This window comes from Cyclopterus lumpus, chromosome 5, assembly GCF_009769545.1.
Source record: "Cyclopterus lumpus isolate fCycLum1 chromosome 5, fCycLum1.pri, whole genome shotgun sequence".
In the NCBI taxonomy this organism is placed as follows: Eukaryota; Metazoa; Chordata; class Actinopteri; order Perciformes; family Cyclopteridae; genus Cyclopterus; species Cyclopterus lumpus.
Genome location: NC_046970.1, coordinates 17931577 through 17951669, shown reverse-complemented (window position 1 = coordinate 17951669; position 20093 = coordinate 17931577). Strand labels below are relative to the sequence as shown.

Sequence of the window (20093 nt, the reverse complement as noted above, 5' to 3'; positions counted from 1 at the left end):
AAATACCAGATAAAGACGAAAAGGTTACCACCGTCTTACTTGCAGGGGTAGTTAATCAAATCATTTCGAAGTTAATTAATTTTTTAGTTGGTTGGTTAAGATTAAGAGAGACTTAATGAGTGAGTAACTTAATGATTTAGTTAGTCAGCCAAATACTTAGGTTGTAAAATTGTTGATTAAGTGTAAATTGATCTTACTTCATACTTTGCTACATCTGTTTTTGCACCGTTTCAGCTGCATTGTTTAGGAGGGAGCTCGCCAAATAAAGCAGAGAATGGCCACAGGATTCATTCTGCTAATACCTGCGTCCATCTGCTGATACATAATCAAGCTTCTCTTTAACTTGCAGTAGAAATTGTGCCAATTTTGTGCCTTATAAGTCTCTTCTCAGATTTAAATGAAATGAATATATATGAATTTAAATCAGCACATAAATTCCTGCGGATATGAATAGATGTGAATAGCACAGCTATTTAGAAAGATATGAATGCATGCCACGTAAAGCCATAGGGATGTAAGGATGTTATGACGTGCAGTTTTTAGAGTTGCACTTTAACAAAAGCACAACTAACTCTTTTTTCACACAAATATTTGACATTGCCTAATCAAACATTTCTGGCAATGATCCCTCAAACTGAGATATAAAGAGTTGTGACAGGTGTGTATTTTACAGCTGACTATACTGTCTTGTAGCCTGTAGAAAGTAAACCTAGTAGGAAATGAAATCATTAAGGATAATGACTATAAATATAACGCAACAATATTAAACAAACAATATTTAAACTTAATTTAGAAGAACACTATCAATCAGAAACCCATAAAATTGGTTGTACAAAAATGTCTATTCTGATATATGTTAAGAGCAAATATCACACACACAGCAAGTATGTATACACAAGCACACATCTCACACTGCTGGTTTACTGTTGTGTTTATTGGTAGAAAAAAAAAGCTCAACGTTCCAGAAATAGAAGGTGGTGGGATGACTTAATTCTCATTTACATATGAAACAGCCTGGCTGCAGTTGAATGAGGAGGCTCTTAATTGCGTCTGTATCAAACACAACAAAAAACTAAAAAGATAGTAAGAAAATACTGTCAGTCAGCATATATACCAACATGGTTTAGTAATAAACCTTTGAAGCTGATTGACTGTTCACTTACATCTCACCCACAACTTGTAAAAGTGTCAATCAGCTCCATAAATCAGTTTACACTTTGGGCTTCGGTATTGCGGACACCATGGACAGCTCCAAATGTTCTGCATGATTGTGTGTCTTTGTATGAAAGAGACAAGAGCACAGTTTACGTGTCTAAATACTTAGAGCTGTGAAATCAGAACCATGGACAGCTACTACATTCACTTTATTTCTGTCAATGCACTCCAGTGACAACGCAGGACAGTCTAAACTCATCAAATTAGATTGTTAAGAAATATATACTGTTTAGGAGGGAGAATATTTGGTTCTTTCATTTGTTCTTAATGGAATCTTTGTGTCTTAGTAAGAGGATTTATGACCTATTGTTTTTTAGAAGATAGTGAAATGGCCTTACTTGTCACACCGATACCACTCTAAATATACTGTCGTATAATATTTTAGAAGATGGATCAGTTCTGGATCGAGTAGTGCAACAATACGTCCCAATTGCTTCTTTGAGTCTAGTTCTTGGTTAAATCAGACAATTGTCTACAATATGGGGTCTGCTCTATTCCCTTGTGAGCTGCAAGTGTTTTATAGTCCAAATCAAATCACTCCACTGGGGGCTTTTGAAGTCAGCTAGCCAGAAGTGTAGGGCACAATGGCTCCCAGAGTATTACATGAAGCAGCATGAGGAGGACTGGGAATAGGCCTTGTTTCATTTCTAAATATACCCCAGTCTGTCAGTTCACAGCCAATATACATCAGGGCATTAGATAGAGAGATAGAGATTGATGGAAAAGATAGATTTTAATTCCAACATGTCCCAAATAATAATAAAAAAACAACAGGATAACCATAGAATGAACAGTAAACATATATAAACAATTCTAAATAAACTAAATAAAGATATATTACATGACTAAAAAAGAGTAGTTTGAGGTGTTACTGTATTTGGTTCTTCCCCTTTTGATTACATTTTGTTTTTAGATACAGTAAATTTGGTTTAGTTTTTGTTGTTTATATTATATACATTATACATAGGCAGAACAATGTCACAATGCTCCCAGTGTGAGTTTGTATTACATCCCTTTGTGTATCTTTATATATACAGTGTATATATATATACTGTTTATTAAAAGTCCTAGTTGATATTCGGTGTGTCGACAGAATACTTAAAGTCTATATGAAAACACAGTGTGCTTGCAAATGTATGACATCTATACCACTTTCCTCTTTCTTTCTCGTCATCGTTACCAAACTTTAGCTTGTGGCGCGGCAGGAGGTGGGGTAGAGGACGAGGGCGAGGCGGATGCCGGCTGGATCGAGGGTGCAGCTATCCTGTTGTCTGTGGTGTGTGTGGTGCTGGTGACGGCCTTCAACGACTGGTCGAAAGAGAAGCAGTTCCGTGGGCTGCAGAGCCGCATCGAGCAGGAGCAGAAATTCCAGGTGGTCCGCGGTAGCCAAGTCATACAGCTGCCAGTGTCGGACATATTGGTAGGGGATATCGCACAGATCAAATACGGTAAGTGGGAAGAGATTGTCAAACTGTGTGTGTGTTATAGTTTACTCGGTTAATGACATGCAGAAAGTGGAAATTCATGGTTCAAAGAGCTTTGAAGACAGTATTGATAAATAATTGGAAGTTGAAGATATCCAACTTGAGTAGCAGAAGGCTTTAGTCTTTCTGTGCTGTTTACACATACCGACCCCCCAAATCAAACAATATTAAGTCACCACTTTATCCAGTTAGTTCCATGACACCACTAATGTTTCCTACATCTTTACATCTTTCTGGAGATATAAAGGTGCAACTTGCACCTTTGATTTTCTCGTCTATCACTGAATAGATTGCTCATTATTTTGTAGCAGTGTAATTAGGTGTGCTAAATCTCTGTTATAACTATTTACATTGTGGATTGTTGTTTGACATATTCAATATATATCCAGTTGTACCTTTCTTACTAGTTTAAACCTTTTGTATTAACACATTTTTTATTTCCACCATGATTTGTATTGAAACATTGTGGAGGTTACAAAAAATGTACTGAACTTTTCAGAACTTTTAAATAACTTTAGTGTTGTTGGACATGCCCACTGACTTCCTTAATTGACTCGTCCATTGTTCTGTGTAAAGTAATTTTCATGGTTTAGTGGCTGAAAATAGACTTCCACCTCGTTTCCAGAGGGGGATTAAAATGATGAAGTCTACCTTAAGCAATTCAATATCTTTAAGCAACAGTATTGTAATGTGAAGAAATTAATTAGCTACAGACAGACAGTACAGAGAGATGCACACATCCCCTCTCAATGGTTTCTTCTACCAGAAATAAACTACAGTGCTCACAATCTATTTTGCCCTAAATCAGCTCAAATCCAGAAAATTCCAGAAAATGTAAATAAATTCACTGAAGCAACTCTTCCATCGTAATTGCAGGTGATCTGCTTCCCGCTGATGGAGTGTTGATCCAGGGCAATGACCTGAAGATTGACGAGTCATCACTGACCGGCGAGTCCGACCACGTCAAGAAGTGTGTAGAAAAGGACCCTATGCTGTTGTCTGGTATGTTATCGGAGTCGATAGATCGGTGGAACTGCATGTCACTGTCATGGCGTCTGCATGCAATGTTGTTGTGTAAAGGAGAACTATAATTCTCATTATTTGGCTTACTGCTAAATTTGAAGTAAGCAACTTGGATTGATAATTTTTAATTTCTTTACATCTTAAATGTACATTTTATTTTATTTACAAAAATAGAGATCATTTTGTAATTAATGAATCTCTCAAACACAGTGGGCTGGTGAAACATTTCTCATCCTGCACCAGAACTTGCTTTGGTACACCTACTAGTCTAATGTCACAACCTTTTATTTCCATCCACTGTCTTTAAAGAAATTACCGAAGCAGAAATAGTCAAATTGTATGTAATGATAAATACTTTTTACAATTACTTCAGGCAAATGTTTCATATTGAGGTTTGCCTGCCATTACTTATTGTGATTAGGTTGGTTCTACCTGGCTCTTTTTTATATATTGTGAACACCAAATGAAATGAACAGGAGACAATAGTTGGTTAATTATAATCTAAATATCAATGGAAAAACACACCATCTTTATTGCTTTGCTACAGCAGAGACACGAGAATTTGCAGCTTGAAGAACAGAAACGCGGGTTAATCTGATATCGCATCTTAGTATTTTTTTTCTTGCGGATAATTAGCTGTGGGCCTTTTTGCTGTCTTTTTTAATTAGCCTCATATTCACCCACATCTACTTACTCTCCGAAAGGTTAATAGTGTGTAGTGCAGTCTGCACACATTTGCACAGTGACACATTTTTACTACTTTTGGCTTTCTACTGCAGCACCTTGGATTTAAAATAAAAGAGTGAATGAGAATAAAGCGCTGACTTTCGGATGTGACCTTTTTGAACACTTTGTAAGCCAGTGAATACTTTTACACTTTCATACTATACAAAAACGATTCAAGGAAAAATAGCCCACAGGGGAAACAATTTCACCATTGCACATAAGTGTAGATAGTTTTGTTTTGAAGAATGGGTAACCAAACATGTCAACTTATTAATTTAATCTGAATTTGTTTAATTTATAGTGTGAAGAAATGCACACAACCATGGCAGGAATGCAAAAAACTACTTTTTTTTTAGCAAACACTAAAATGATATCTAATCTAAGGTGATACCTTTTAACACCCTGCTGCGCTCTTACCAGGCACCCATGTGATGGAGGGGTCAGGGCGCATGTTGGTGACTGCTGTTGGTGTCAACTCTCAGACTGGAATCATCATGACCCTGCTGGGGGCCGGCCCAGAGGAAGAGGAGAAGAAAGAAAAGAAAGGTAAGAAAGATCATCATATCATTAAATAATCTTCATATTTTCTGCAACTGCTTCAAGAGTACTGAGGTAATTCGTTTTGTTGTCAGTTTTGCTCAGCAGCGTACACTTGAAAAAGCTTTTGTCATTTTTTTACCTTATGTCCTGTAAGTCTAACTGTGTGCTCTCATTGCATCATATCAGTGTTTTTAACTGTCCTTGTTATCAAAAGGGTTATAAACATTAAACTCTCAAATGAACTAATGTCCACCTGTTAAACTCTAAACCTTTTGTAGGTATACATAGACATTAAGCCTCTTTGCTGAATGTGTATAAATAGTGTATGAAATGAGTATTGGTGGTACACTTGTGAGCTGCAGTATCCAGGTTATGTGGGTTCAAGTGCATTATTGTCCTTACTCTCTATCCATCCAAATTCTCTTTGAAGGAGGGGCAGTGCAAGATGGACATCAGAATACAGGTAGAGTATCACCTTTCTCTGACCCCTGGGAGTGGTAATTGATCCGTTTGACCTTTAACCCCTTATGACCACCAATAAACCACCGCTACTCGACATCCCTCTTCTCTAGCCGAGCACCCTTCCCCCAGTGTAATTCCTCACTTAACAAGAGAAGCCACATTCTCACAACACTGCATCCCTTTAAGTGTTGACAGATGACACATTTCACAATGCATAATCCTCCTACCATGTAACAGGCTCTGCACTCATCAAACTAACTAGCTAGCATTCAACATCAGTCCTGTTTCAAAGACGTATTGAATGCCACAACTAAACAAAGGCTGTCAGACCCGTCTCATTTCTGTATTACAGAACAATGACATGAGAGCAACAGCATTGCAGGTGTAGAGCACATGTACCAGCAGTAGAGAGAGTAAAGTAGACAGAATACACTTTTGTAAGATGTTATTTTTTCACATCTTACATATTTAAATATACATATTTTAACATCAATTGTGTTACCAGTGCCTCTTCGGTCAGCGCTGTAGATTCAATGAGCAGGTACCTCTGTATCGGGCGTGCATAGCATACTATATGTTTTGAAGCATTTCCCTTCAGTGCTTACATGTGCTTGGATTTTTACATGAAACAAGGTAACAGTAACGCATGTCTTCCCCTGTGGATACAACTTTCTTCCTCTGATTTGAACACAAACAAATACTATACATGTTCTTCTTTTTACCTGTATTTGTAGTGCATTGACAACGTATGCATTATGCATTAAGTTTAATCAATCTGATCCCAGGTGTCTGATCAACCAACAACAAACTGTACAGGGAATCACTCAATCTGCGCTCAGTGCCATTAATCTATACACATTCACAAAAATTCTCTGAAATTCAATGAAAAGTCTTTCTTTATTTAAAGTATTTAGTAATTTGATCAAATGTATATTTACAAAGTTTCACTGCTAGAGTTCCTTTAAATTGTCCAAAAACATCTTACTGTACATTTTGGACTATGGCTGGCCTGATTTATAAAACTTTAAAAACGTATTTTAAAGTTGTATTAAGACCACATCGTTATTACTTTATTACCTTTGGCAGTGGAGACTTTTTACTTATCATTTGAACTAAAATAAACAGGATGTGTCATTAAAGAAATCAGCTTCTTTTTAATTTGATAATAAATGAAGTATAGAATTGTGATCAAGCTTCGAAGTCTTGTGTAAGACATTGTATTGTCGTTAACAATGAACTCTAGAAACAGAAACCAAAAGAACACAAGGGAACAATTATTGACCTTCAATTGAATTTCCCTTTTCCAGTAATTTGTTTATGTGACTGCTGTCAAAAGACATTAACATATCCTTATGAGATCCTTTCCAGGTTTTAGAAAAGCTCTAACTCTAACTGCGGGGATCGCGAAGGCAAATATTCAGCAAAGTATCATATTTACACAAGTATATTTAATTCGCCCCGTCAGTTAACTGGTTGGCACATGTGTATTTCCCTGGCTGATAAATCAAATCTGTGGGGTTTTTTAAATATCATTTTCAGATTGGCTAAGCAACACTTTTTTTTAGCTTATTTGCTTTAGATTTTCTGCTCAAATTTTTATTTTTATTTTGTGATGATAACAGATATTACATGAATAACATGGTTTAATTGAACTTCCCATTGCAACACATAAACCAAAAACAAAATTACAATGAATGCAGAATAACAAGAGAAACAAATATTTTTTTTAATCCACTTACACTAGGTTTGTCTTTTTTGTAGCTTTTGTTTCACATTTCATGATATTGGATTTTTTCATATAGGTTATGTTCAGATTTCATCACTCAATCAACCAATTGTTCACTTGTTTGTTTTATTGACAAAAAAAAAAAATTTCAAAAACACACATCTGATTACGTAAATAATAGATACATTACAAATGTTTTAATCACACTAGACTTTAGTCTTCACATAAAGTCAACATATGCTGAAACTCTTAACTGTGCTATAACCATGTTATTTCTGTTCATTGTCTTGTGTGTGGCCGCGTGTGTCTGTGTTTATGTTCATTTTTGTTCGGCCTTCATTGTTACTGGCTAGACTGCTCCCATCCCCCTATCCACCCCATCGCAACTATAGCCACGGATGGGGCTGCAGGCATTAATGCCCCTGGCAGTGCCAGCCTAATTAATGGTAGGTTGACAAAACCTCTGATCACTGACCTCTTTCTGTCGTGACCTTTGACTCCTCCTACCTTCTCCATTCTCAACATGTCTCCTATCATGGGTGCTCACCTTCTGCTTTGCTCTATCTTTTCCTTCAGTTGTGTTGAACCCTTTGAATCCATGCTGTCAATGCACGTCCTATTGTAGTTGTAGAAATTAGTCTAGTTTTCCCTTTGTTGTTCTCTTTCTCTTTGTCTTGTAATGCTGTTTATGCTCAATAGCTTAACGGAATAGTTAGATTTTTTGGGAGAGGGGGGAATACCTTTAATAAAGAGAGTTAGATGAGAAGATTGACTGCGCCAAGAAATAGCCTGGCACCTAACCCCCACAACGTGCATTTTTACACTTTGGTTTTCGTACAAATCAAACCAGAAGATACAAGATATACTGTGTTAACTTGTGTTACCGTAGGACAGAGCCAGACCAACTCTTTCCCTTGTTTCCAGTCTTTAATCTAGGCCAACCAGTTGCTGGTGGAAATGTCGTAGTTACTGTACAGACATTCTAATTTCATCATCTGTCTCGTAGAGATTGATTGTTATATATATATTTCATGTCTGACAGTAGACAAAGACGCGAGCTGAAGAAATCCAACTGTAGGGCCATATCCTGTAGTTTGGGGTCCTCTGAGATCACTAATGGCAAATCGTCCATTTCTGTGTTAGCTGAACAAAAATGCAAAATATTAATTTCAGACATTGTTGCACCGAGTTCTCTTTTATCTTTGTCTCCGTGGAGAGCAGCCTGAACATATTTGCACTGTAATAATGACCTTGTGGTGTCCTGGGCTTGAACAGAGCAATTTTTCATCTTCCGCTTTATTGTGAAGTGAACCATTTATTCTCCACATACATCCCGAAGATTCTGAGAAAATCTGGTCTTCTAGCTCTACTTGAGCAATTTTCTAGGTGAAATTTGAGTACAAAAGCGCTGAAGGACAGATGTTGTGCAATTTTTAGCCTGCGCACCACTGAGACAAACATATCTTGCATATCTTCATCATCATAGATAGCCTGGGTAGATAGCACTGCAGCATATAATAAATGCTTTCTTATTTTGTAAAAATTGTGTATACATTTAGTGAGAAAGCACAAGATGTGTTTTATGCTTCATCAGCTTGCAAGATGATACTGTGCACTCTTAGCAGCTCTGTTAGACTACCAGCAAGTTGATTCTGCAATTTAAAACAATACCAATGTGTCATTGAAACACACATTTATATTAAGTTCACTCTGCGTTTGCTCCTTGTGTAAGCAGAATCCAACAGCTTAATAAATTCACTGTCTCTGAACTTACTGTTCGATTTTCTTTATGTTGTTCTTATGTAACTCTGCCATGTGGGAGGCTTTTCCTTCTGTCTGTCTCTCTCTCGCTCTCGCTCTCTCTCTCTCTCTCTCTCTCTCCCCTCTCTCTCCATGTGCATTGTTCACATCTCCAGTCTGCTTCCCTCTCATCGTGTGATCTCGCATGTGCCTTCTGAATTTTCCTTTTATGCATGCAGTCTCTTGTTTGTTTGTGTATGTGCTGTGTGCGTGTGTTTGTGGTGCACTCTTCCCCACTGACGTTTCTTCTCCTGCTGTTGATAATGTGTGTTGAATTACCTGTGCTCATCATATGAGTATATTACAATATTTTAAAAGTGTGCTTTTTTGGGGGGTTTTATGTTCAGCATAATATTATGTCACACGCAATATATTTTGATGTCAACATATTTTTGTTTCAGAAGATCTATTCAGCTTTTTAATTCCCTGGTTATTTCCTTATGCAATAATAAAGTAACTATTAAAACTTAATCCCCCCCCCCCCCCCCACACACTTGATACAAGAACATTGGCACACTAGAGTGTCTGTTTGTAGCCTCTTGCCACTAGCTGTAGCTTCTGCTTACATTACATAATTTACATATCACAAGCCTTTCTATGTGACTGTCACAGAAATGTTGTATTAAAAGTCATTTTCCTGTTTGTGGGTTTTGGGTCTCACTGTGTGTGCTGTCTCTGTGGTGATACTTTGTTGACTTGTCTGCCTTGGTTATTTTTGTTGTTATTGTCTGGTATGTCTCCATCATAGGTAAAATGCAAGATGGCAATATGGAGAGCAACCAAATTAAAGGTAACCAAACCATATCTTTCACTCCCTCATCTGCTTTCCCTCTTCCTCCGTCTACTTACCTCTTCTTCTTCTTCTCCTCATTGTTTTCCTTCAAAGGAATGTGTTGTAAGCTCTGGGTCAAATACAGGAGGGAAATCCGACATTGCTTTATTTGATTTAGCCTTTATTATATTCTATACTCTTAATATCTCGCTGTCTCACGTTATTGTATTTTAGATTACAAGAGTTTTTGAGAAAGTTTACCACTGTTTAAGTAATCTCAAAATATCAGTGTTTGACCCAGGTTTTACCTACGTTCAAATATAGTAGAAAATCCCTCCTCTTCACTCCTTCTGTCACTATTGTGTTCTCCCTGGTTTGTTGTTCTGTTGGTGTTCTTATTGTGTTGTTGTCCTGATCTCTATGAGAAAAAAAGAAACCTGTACCTCAACTACTGTATCTTCCTCACTTAGTTTTTCCCTTACCATCAACAATGCTGAAAACTGAGAACTCATGTAATATACCACACCCTGTTTCACTGTTTTCGTGAAATATTCTCCACACAATATGATGTGAATTGTCCGTGATTAAAGGAATACGGTGATGCTGATGATCACTACAATAGCGTTAATTTGTATTATTGTTCATCTATCAATTTTGTCAATTATTTTTGTCTTTTTAAATGAAAAATGCTTATCCCAGGTTACCAACCCTAAATTAAAGATACATTTGATTTGATTGCATTTGACTAATTAAAGATACATTTGATTTGATTGCATTTGACTAATTAAAGATGCATTTTATTTGATTGCAGAAGTAAAGGGACAAATCTTTCTGTTATCAAAAAATTCAAACTTGGAAATTGTTGGCATCTTCACCACTACTTTTTATTTAAATAAATATTAAGTCAGTATTTATCAGCGAAGGAGGTAACACAATGGTGATTGATCCGATGGCCCACTCATAAAATGATTGCAATATTTCTATATTTGCAGTATTAAAAACTGGGTGTCTGTGGTGACATTCCTGGAAAGAAATCAGGTTCATATTGTTTAAACACAAAAAAAAGAAAGAAAACTGTGCACAACATTCTGAAAACTGAAAGCTCATCATCATCAGCAAAAAAAAACCAGTCTGATAAATGTAAGCACAATTCCAAATAAATCAACCAGGACTGCAAAAGCATGGGGATATGGACTATGAGGCACAAGCTAAGCAAATCAGTGTCCCTGAAGCAAAGGGGCAAACGGGTAAATGAAGACTCTTGATACCTTCATACTATGATTACTCTGTGCAATACATCAGCATTAGAAGAGACACGTTCTGTCCTGTGTCATGGGGGTGGAAAAACACAATGCGCACCCAGAGAGACATATGACAAATGTTTTTTGTAAGCAGCAATCCCATGCATCATTGTGATACAACTGGGCTGCAATGCTTCTTGGTAGGGGGCTTCATTAAAAGAGAAGCACTGTACTGTATGTTTGTTAGGAGGAGAGATGGAGACAGAGTGAAGTAATTAAGGATTGGTTGGTCTGGACAGACTTTTCTTTTTTTACCAAAATGTTCACACTACAAAACAGTGTGTAAATAGAAAGAATATCTATGAAGATGAAATAAGTATATATAACACATATATCACAGTTTTTTAGCAAATGATCAATAACTGGATTTGAACGTTTTGACGTCTGGAATCATTTCAAAAACATGTCTGTTGGTTGTTCCGGCCTCCTCCCCCGAGATGTTTTGTTTCAGTGAAATGTATGATCACTTTCACATACCAAGTTCTACTATTTGGGGATTTCCAATAATTCCTGTAGTTTCATGTTATTATAATTATAAGAGATGAGCTTTCAATATTGTGGAGTTTTTTTTAATTCTGTTTACCACTAATGCAGTTCTGTGATCATAATATTGCCAGAATAGCTTTCCTCACCTTAGACCTCTGCACTGTCCTCCAGTATGGTATGAAGTTGCTTTTATACTGTACATCACTCAATGGATAAAGGCTAAAATATGTTTTTGTGTTGCTTTTAGAATTTGAGTCCTCAACCCCCACAACATAATTTGAAAATGATCTGCGAAGTGTTCCCAGAATAAAGAGAAAACAGCTTAACAACTAAAAACTAATTATTTTATTTTGACTATGCTAATAGTAATTAACAAACCACTAGAAGGCTGGAGACTCTATTTTGGATGGGAAATGTATATATTCTCCCCTTCAATTTATTTAATTTTAATTGTTTTAAATTAAGCTTTTTTAGACTTCATCCCTTTATGAATTTTGTATCTTTTATTTTCTGGTTCTTTGTATTTTAATATTTTTTTATGTAAAGCAGAGTGAATTCCACTTGTGTGCGAAATATGCCACACTGTATATACGATTTTCAGATTTAAATGTCTAAATAATCTGTGTACATGGCGTGGGCCTTGGATGTAGGACCACTAAATTGTTCATGACTTACTGTAAATATGTGTTTGTGATGTAAAAATAGCTTGTATAATAAGAAACACAACCCTTACATCAGCAAAAGAAGACCTACATCATCATGATTTTGTGGTTTTCATTATCTACATAGAAACGGGTTACGGCATAGATTGATATCTTACCACAATGACAATGCAGGGACAAACATTGAATCCTATTATGTTATGTAAAAAATATTCATACATATCAATGTCATATGATCTTCTCTTGTTTTTAAATCTAAACTGTATTTCTGTGCTAGTGTAAAACCTGGCTGTTGAAGCGTGGCTTCCTGTTCTTTTTCGCTCCCTTGGTTTAATCTACATGTCTAATGCTACTGCTATTTTTGTGTGTGTGGTGTTTACAGTAAAGAAGCAGGATGGAGCAGCTGCCATGGAGATGCAGCCTCTAAAGAGTGCTGAAGGTGGAGAGTCCGATGAGAAAGAGAAGAAGAAGGTGTCTGGTTCGAAGAAAGAGAAGTCTGTGCTCCAAGGGAAGCTGACCAAACTGGCTGTCCAGATTGGCAAAGCAGGTACAGCAAATTACACATGAACAAGACCATCACTCAGTCAGGCAGTTAAATCAGAGACAACAAGACACTGAGCAATCATCCTGTTCGCCAAAGCAAGAGGTTGCACTGATAAGACTCACTTCTTTGTCGCTTCAAGCAATCAAAGTAGTCTCGAAGAATGCTGAAGTTACTGTTCTGGAACTGTAGAAGAGCCTGACCTTCCCTCGAGGGACCCGCTGAGTGATTGCCGTTTTGCTTTTTCACTTTTGCAATTTTACAATCCATACCACAATCAATTGCTTATAATGCCATTTAAAGCAATGTATGGCACCAAGGAGTTTATTTCACTGCATTTAATAGTAACAGATGCCCATTTGCCATTCATGCCCACTCTGTGGGTGTCCTCTCTGCACCAACATAGGAGGAATAGCGTTGAACAAATAATTGCCATGAATATTAGAAATATTATACAGAAATAAAATACTTAATGCAACAAAAGGAAGGGGTTTCTGGACCAGTATGGGATAATCAGAATTATTCTACATTTTATTTCTCTAAAGGGCTGTTTTCTTTTTTTATATAAATGAAAAAGTTTAGGTTTTCTCATTTCCTAAGAATCCCTTAAAAAAAGTACATCAGACTCCAGAAAGAACTTACCGGTAGTCTTAATACACTTCAGGATCCGTGACCCACTCGCATGTGTACCCGTTTTTTTGTTACTGCAGCTTCTCTGCTCTGTACAGTATACACTCCTTATCTGTAGCTACCTGACACAAAGCTCTAAATTGTAATTCTTTTCGGGGCCATCTGGGATCGTTAAAGGTTCTCCCCATGTTTTTCATAGGTTTCCTTGTATTTGTTCTGTTTTCTTTTCCACACAAAAACACATGTATGTTACAGGAGGAAGTAGGAGTCTCTCTAGGATCACATAAAGTGTGACTTCACTCATTTACCTACCTGTTGGCATCATGACGCTCAGCAGATAACATTTTGTTTCTTTTTTCAGGTTTGCTCATGTCAGCCGTTACAGTCATCATCCTGGTCCTGTATTTTGCCATTGACAACTTTGTGCTGCAAAAGAACCCTTGGATGCCAGAGTGCACTCCCATCTACATCCAGTACTTTGTCAAGTTCTTCATCATCGGTGTGACTGTCTTAGTGGTGGCCGTGCCAGAGGGGCTGCCACTGGCTGTCACCATCTCCCTGGCCTACTCTGTCAAGGTGAGGAAGAACAGTGAATGACATACAACACATACTTCCAACTCGTCAAATACAGCCACTTGGTCAGTGGCCCTTAGGCTTTAAACTTTGACACTCTACCCCTCTAGCATCCGTTGTGGACCCACTCGCTACATGCAGAGTGTCTTTTCAAAATATACTTCCGGTTCCACAGGCAGTAAGGGTTTAAACAACAAATCCACTTTGTTAGGAAAAGCGTGGTTGACGTTAACTTTACTAACGACTCACGTGACTAACAATACCAATGAATCACATGACTAACAACTGATGTGACAAAATGGGTCATGTTGACTTTTAGTTTGACACGGGACCCACTAAGTGGTCTTCTGAGTCAAAGTCCTTTCTATTTTTTTGACCCATCCACCACACCTCCCACCCACCCAAGTGGATATTCTTGCGCATGTACGTTTACATTGGAGTTAATTGAAAGCCTTGTACTGGCGCGGTATATGAAGAGTTTGGAGTGAGAAGGAATTGTACTGTGCTCTACTATTGCTGTAACCGAGGGCCATTTACACATTTACATATAAACTAGTGTGTTCAAGTGTTGTTCCAGTCAGATCTATGTTTGACTACAGAGTACTGTAAAATATTCTGAGGAGATATTCTGAGGAGATACACTTTTGTTTTCTTCTTGGTTGTTTTTAAGACTGGGAAGACTGTCTTTCATGAATGGATTACTTTTTTAAGTTTTTTTGTGCAGTAATGTGACAAAGTCCAGATAGAATTGTTGTTTCTTTGATTGTTGCTTTGAATTAAATAAGAAATGTTAAAGCATCCCTCTTTTTGTATTGAGGCCATTTTAGCCAGTGAAGTTGAAGCAGTGCCTGTTATGCCAATTCAGTCATCCATCTAATAGTCTAATCTATTATTAAGAGTACTAAGTATTTTCAAATATGTGTTTATTCATGATCATCATGTTGTTTCCTGCCAACAGAAAATGATGAAAGACAACAACCTGGTGCGTCACCTGGATGCATGTGAAACGATGGGCAATGCTACAGCCATCTGTTCTGACAAGACAGGCACGCTGACCACCAACCGCATGACGGCTGTGCAGTTTTACATTGGAGATATGCACTACAAAGAAATCCCAGATCCTGGAGCTCTGTCACCCAAATCACTGGACTTACTGGTCAATTCCATCTCCATCAACAGCGCCTACACCACCAAGATACTGGTAAGCCACTAGTAGTGGTCGCCTTTGCAGAAGATACTTTAGAGTCTTTCCTTTAGGGCTTGAACATGAATGTTACTGCATCTGAACACATGCACCTCAACATGTTCATTTATTTATATTTGTCAAAAATAGTAACTAAGTCTTTCATAAGGAATTTAAAACACCATCTATACTCCTTTTATTTTTTTTATGTGGCACTCTCTATGAACCTGTATCACAATATTTAAGACATTCTATTATCCTAAAGCCTATTTAGTTAAGTCTTAAATATTGTGGGTTAGCTGAATAGATTTCAGCTACCTCTCTGTGAGCTGTGAAACCACACGATGAGAGCAGCCCTGGAACAGTGAGACAGTTCTGCGGTGCTTTCTTTTTTTTTGGCGAAGCAGGCAGTCTGTGTCCTTGGCTGCTGCTTTAGATTCATCAGGCATTCACTCAACTTGTCACCTTGAGAACGGTTGTGTAATTTTGTCTTATCTGATATTCAGAACAAAGCAGACTGTAATTTAATCCAATCCGGCTAAGTGCTGGAGATTGTCTCTTGTTTACAGTGAAGGCAGCAAAGATACATTATCTCAAAGCCAATAGGACCTGTGTGCAATAAGACATCGACGGACAGACTGTTAAATGTTCCAATCTCAGAATCTGAAACCTGTTTGCATAGATATTACTTCAGTTTACAATATTGGCATGACCATCATTTCTCACCCACACACACTCACACACATTAGTGCCTGCCTGTTTCACTATCCTTGTAAACCACTTAAGAGTCTATAGCCGACCAAGTGAAAAGTATCCTTATGGAACTAGAAGGAGGAATGAGCTGAGCAGGCGGGACATCTGCGATAGAAAGATCCCACAGATTTTATTTCCTACACCTCAAGGCGCAATCACAGTCTTGGTGAAATGTGTTGGTCACTCGGTTTTCGAGATGGAGAGCTACATATTTGTGTGTGTCTTTGAAGCACAGTAGAAAGGCAATGCAGGGCGTACAAGAAGCACAATGTCTCCCAGGCCAGTTTGACAGTGATTTCTAAAACCGTGTTATTGTTATTGTATTAATTGTATTTGAATTCATTATCTCAACAAATGTATATTCTTCCACAAATATGTGCACTACACTACATGTCTAAAATGAGAATGCTTGTTTGTTACATGGTAAAGACAAATATGGAAAACAAGCAGAACAAGGCATGTGATGTTAAACCTGAGACAACCTCATAATTCAATCAAGAAAACTAAATCACCATTTGAACCATGTGCCAGTATAGAGGACATTCACAGACTTCTGATAATATAAACAATATTTTAATTAGGACTTTACAGTGTTGCTCGGGTTTATTTCTTGTCTTGGCTCCCACTCTCATTCGACTTGTTGGATTAAATGGCACTAAGTCTGTTCTATAATATATTAATTCATAAAAGACGTCACCTCATGCACTAAAGTAGGAGTTACACTTAGGGTGAACTTTAAATGATATCAGCTTACATACTTGTAATGTTTGTTACCTTCTATCAGTAGTAATTTCTGTACAACTTAGCTATCCATATACATACTTACACATGTTCAGCCATGCTTATATCCACAGAATATACTTGAATAAATCGAGTACAGAACACTAAATCTAGCACATTTATAGTAGAGAGTACAGCACATGTCAGAATGAATGCATTTTTTCCTGATAGCTCTTATTAGAATAAATATTAAAGGCACAAAGGGAAAGACGAACATAATTAAGGAATGAAATGATGCAAAAGGGACATTTCTGAGGAATATTTAGTACATCCCCTTCTTCCTCCCATAGCCGCCCCCACTCCCTCAGTGCCACTCCAGCCTTGCAGTATGCTGGCTGGTGTGTTCTTATGTAAGAGGCCAATCCTGTGGGATGCCATGATGGCTATGGAAGTCTTTGATGGCCACCACACAAAGGCAAAGAGGCAGGCTTTGATACCCGTATCAGGACCCCTACTGCCTCTCTGGCTTCATAATACAGACAGTGTTATGTCTCTGCGTCTTCTGAAGTGAAGAAGCCTCATCCTTAGGGGAGAAATTCACACACATTTACACAAGGATCCATACCCACATAAAGTATAATCACACCAATACTGTACATGTACATACTCAAAGATACTGTATCCTTGGGCACATGGACACACTTTCTGAAAAGGATGCGTGCATACAAATAAACACACCAGTTTGCCTGTCAAGCATGCTACGGAGTAATTTTTGAACGGCATTCAGTGACGCCATTATACTGACGTGATTTTAAAGGAACATGTCGGTGGCAAGAGCTTCATAGCAAAACAATAGCTGCACTTTTATTCTTTTATTTTTTCTCATCTTTCACTTCATATTCTTAGTTTTTTTTTCATTATATATGAGATGTTTTACATGCTTCTAGAAGAAGACTTTGTTTATGTAAAACTAGTAAAGTGCAGATGCACGCATCTGTCATATCAGCCATATTCACCCTGTCGGAGGTTTTCAGATCACAGGTGTATGTTCTCGCAACTGAGCTCCCAGTGTCCTGGGAGCTCAGTTCCATGTTGCTTAGGTCATTATTCTGGTCAGGGACAAAAGTGTTAGATAACAGACACACACACAAACACCTCTACTCACAAATATGGCTTCAATTGTGAGGAATAGGCACTCGGGGAAAATTCTAAGTTCAGTATGCAGAATGTTTCTGATGTTGAAACGTAGATGGTAGAAACACAAGATTCAGTTCATGTTAAATAGTTTAAAAAAAAAATCCATATGATGAGTATTTTATTATTTGTTATTACAACAAACTCCTTCATTTTTTTTTGGTAGTGGGGAGGGAGGTCCTGCTATAATTGGCTTTGGCTCAGTGCTTTTGTCATCTGCGCATTGTGCGCTTGTTTGCACAACATGGAGGAGCGATGAGAGTGTCTTGGATGTCTTTGGCTTGAAGCATCCAGTGTCCCTATGTAGTAGTTTTGGACACTGAGGGAGGAGAAAACAGAGAGAGAGACATCTTCAGAAGAACGATGTCTGTCTCTCTTCTCTTGTTCTCTCTTCCAGGATTCAGCACTCGCTCAAGATTTTACCGTGTTGCTGAGATTGCAGTGAAAGAGAAGTCGTCATCACATTAAAATGCTTTGATATTTCAGAGGCACAAAGCTTAATGGATTCCCTGCATTTCCCTTCATTTCAGATAGTGTTTCAAATGGTTATCTAGTCAGTGTAAATGACATACATAAAAGCTTTATTGAGAGTGTGAGGTCAGTGGTAATATATCTTAGCGTTGGATTTTAAAAAGAAAATCTAATTTATAGAATATTAAATCAGGTTATGAATGTAATGTAACAATCTCTTTTCTCTCAACTTAAATTTGCTTATAAATAACCTGCTGATCATACATTAAAAGCAAATACAAGTCATTAAAATACATTTGGTATTAGGTGGAAATAAAGGAAATCAATGAAATCAAATAGAAGGGGAGGGGGGTAAATATGTAATGAAGGGGTTATGGGAAGCAAGGACAAGTGTGAAAAATGGATGAAGGGAGATTGGAAAATTATACAAGCGGACAAATGAGAAACCACACTGGCGTGACAAGTCTCCTCATCGTGGACTGGAAGACTGTATTACTGCCCTGCAGCATGCCTCCAGGCCTTGGCCCAGTTGGCTGGCACAGTCATGTGGAGAGGAAGAATATCCACTCCTACATGAAAAGAGGGAACGAAAAGGAAGGTGGAGGCAGTGGGCGTGGGCATGGGCTGCAGTAAGAGACTAGGGCAACTGATAGTGAGCAACAGGAGAGAGTCATCCAGAGGGAGGAAGGGTGATATGGATAGAAGGGAATGAGAGCAGGAATGACAGCATAGAAAGTATGGAGGAGTGAAAGGGTGGGGTTGAGTGTGAAGAGAAAAGGAAGAAAATGGGAAGGAACAGGAGGGATGGATTAAGGAGAGCTCTGGGTGGAATAGGAAGTACAGTTGCCAGCTCTCCCTCTGGCATATGTCCTTGCCTGCGGGAGCACCTAAGGACCAGGGAGAGGGCAGCTGTTCAGGCCAGGGCGTGCCAACTTTAGCACTGTTATGCCAACGTAGGGCATCCCATGCCAGCAACTGTCCTTCTGCGTAGAAATCCACGTCAAACAAAACCTCTACGGAATCTCTCAGAACATAGGCAGCGGTATTGCTGTTTGTCTTTTATTTTATTTTTCTCCCTCTCCAAATGGATATCAGTCACGTGTTTGCTTATTGAAAATGTGTTTTCTTAAATGTGAATTATATTTCTGTGAACTGAAAACTATGATATGTATCTTTTGCATAATTTTAGATTAAGTTTGTTTCGCCGTTTTTCAGAATTAACATTTTTTTGTCAGTCTGATGAGTTGGTGCTCAAGGAGTAGCATTCTAGGCCAAATATAAGATGACCGTAATTAAAAGACTTTTGCTACATCTGTTTTGGATAGACTTTTTAATAAAACAAAAAAGACTAGAAATACTGATTTTATCCTTTATAACAACCAAGCAGAGAGTTGGCAGAGACAAATAGATAAAAGATGGGGAATATATCATTTATGTCTAGCTCTTAATCTGAGATGGCCCCACAAATCAAATTTCCAGAAAATAAATGTTGTCGTAAAAACTTGAAATTGCGTCCAGCTGGGAAATAAGTCTGAAAGTTATGATTATTATTTGAATCTTCGTTCTATTTCTATCTTCCTTAAATGTTAAGTAATTAGTGCTGCATTTCTTGTATGAAACATGCTATACAAATTAATGTACATATTATTATTAATAGGCAAATATAAAATCTTCCAAAATGTGGGTATGAATCAGAAAAATGTATTCCAAACTCAAAATGTAAATGTAGAACGGAACATTTTCATTTGTACAAACATCATGAAGCAAAGGGATCCGCATCGCAAACACGTGGAATAACTGATGCCCCTTGGTCAGAAAATTATTTTCTTTT

At 37.7% G+C, this 20093-nt stretch overlaps 1 protein-coding gene across 6 annotated transcripts in view; it reads left to right on the top strand.

The window, feature by feature from the left end:
* Window positions 1–20093, top strand: part of atp2b2 (ATPase plasma membrane Ca2+ transporting 2) — a 59369-nt gene that overhangs the window by 20838 nt on the left and 18438 nt on the right. For 2 of the 6 annotated variants that reach the window (XM_034532565.1, XM_034532564.1), the window contains exons 3-9: window positions 2406–2663; window positions 3576–3701; window positions 4869–4994; window positions 9725–9766; window positions 12580–12744; window positions 13730–13944; window positions 14900–15142. In XM_034532565.1, coding sequence (XP_034388456.1) covers window positions 2406–2663; window positions 3576–3701; window positions 4869–4994; window positions 9725–9766; window positions 12580–12744; window positions 13730–13944; window positions 14900–15142 — 1175 coding nt within the window. Of the gene's footprint in view, window positions 1–2405; window positions 2664–3575; window positions 3702–4868; window positions 5012–5418; window positions 5452–7529; window positions 7623–9724; window positions 9767–10803; window positions 10825–12579; window positions 12745–13729; window positions 13945–14899; window positions 15143–20093 lie in introns of all 6 variants that reach the window. The other 4 variants (XM_034532562.1, XM_034532563.1, XM_034532566.1 and 1 more) reach the window with 4 other exon arrangements.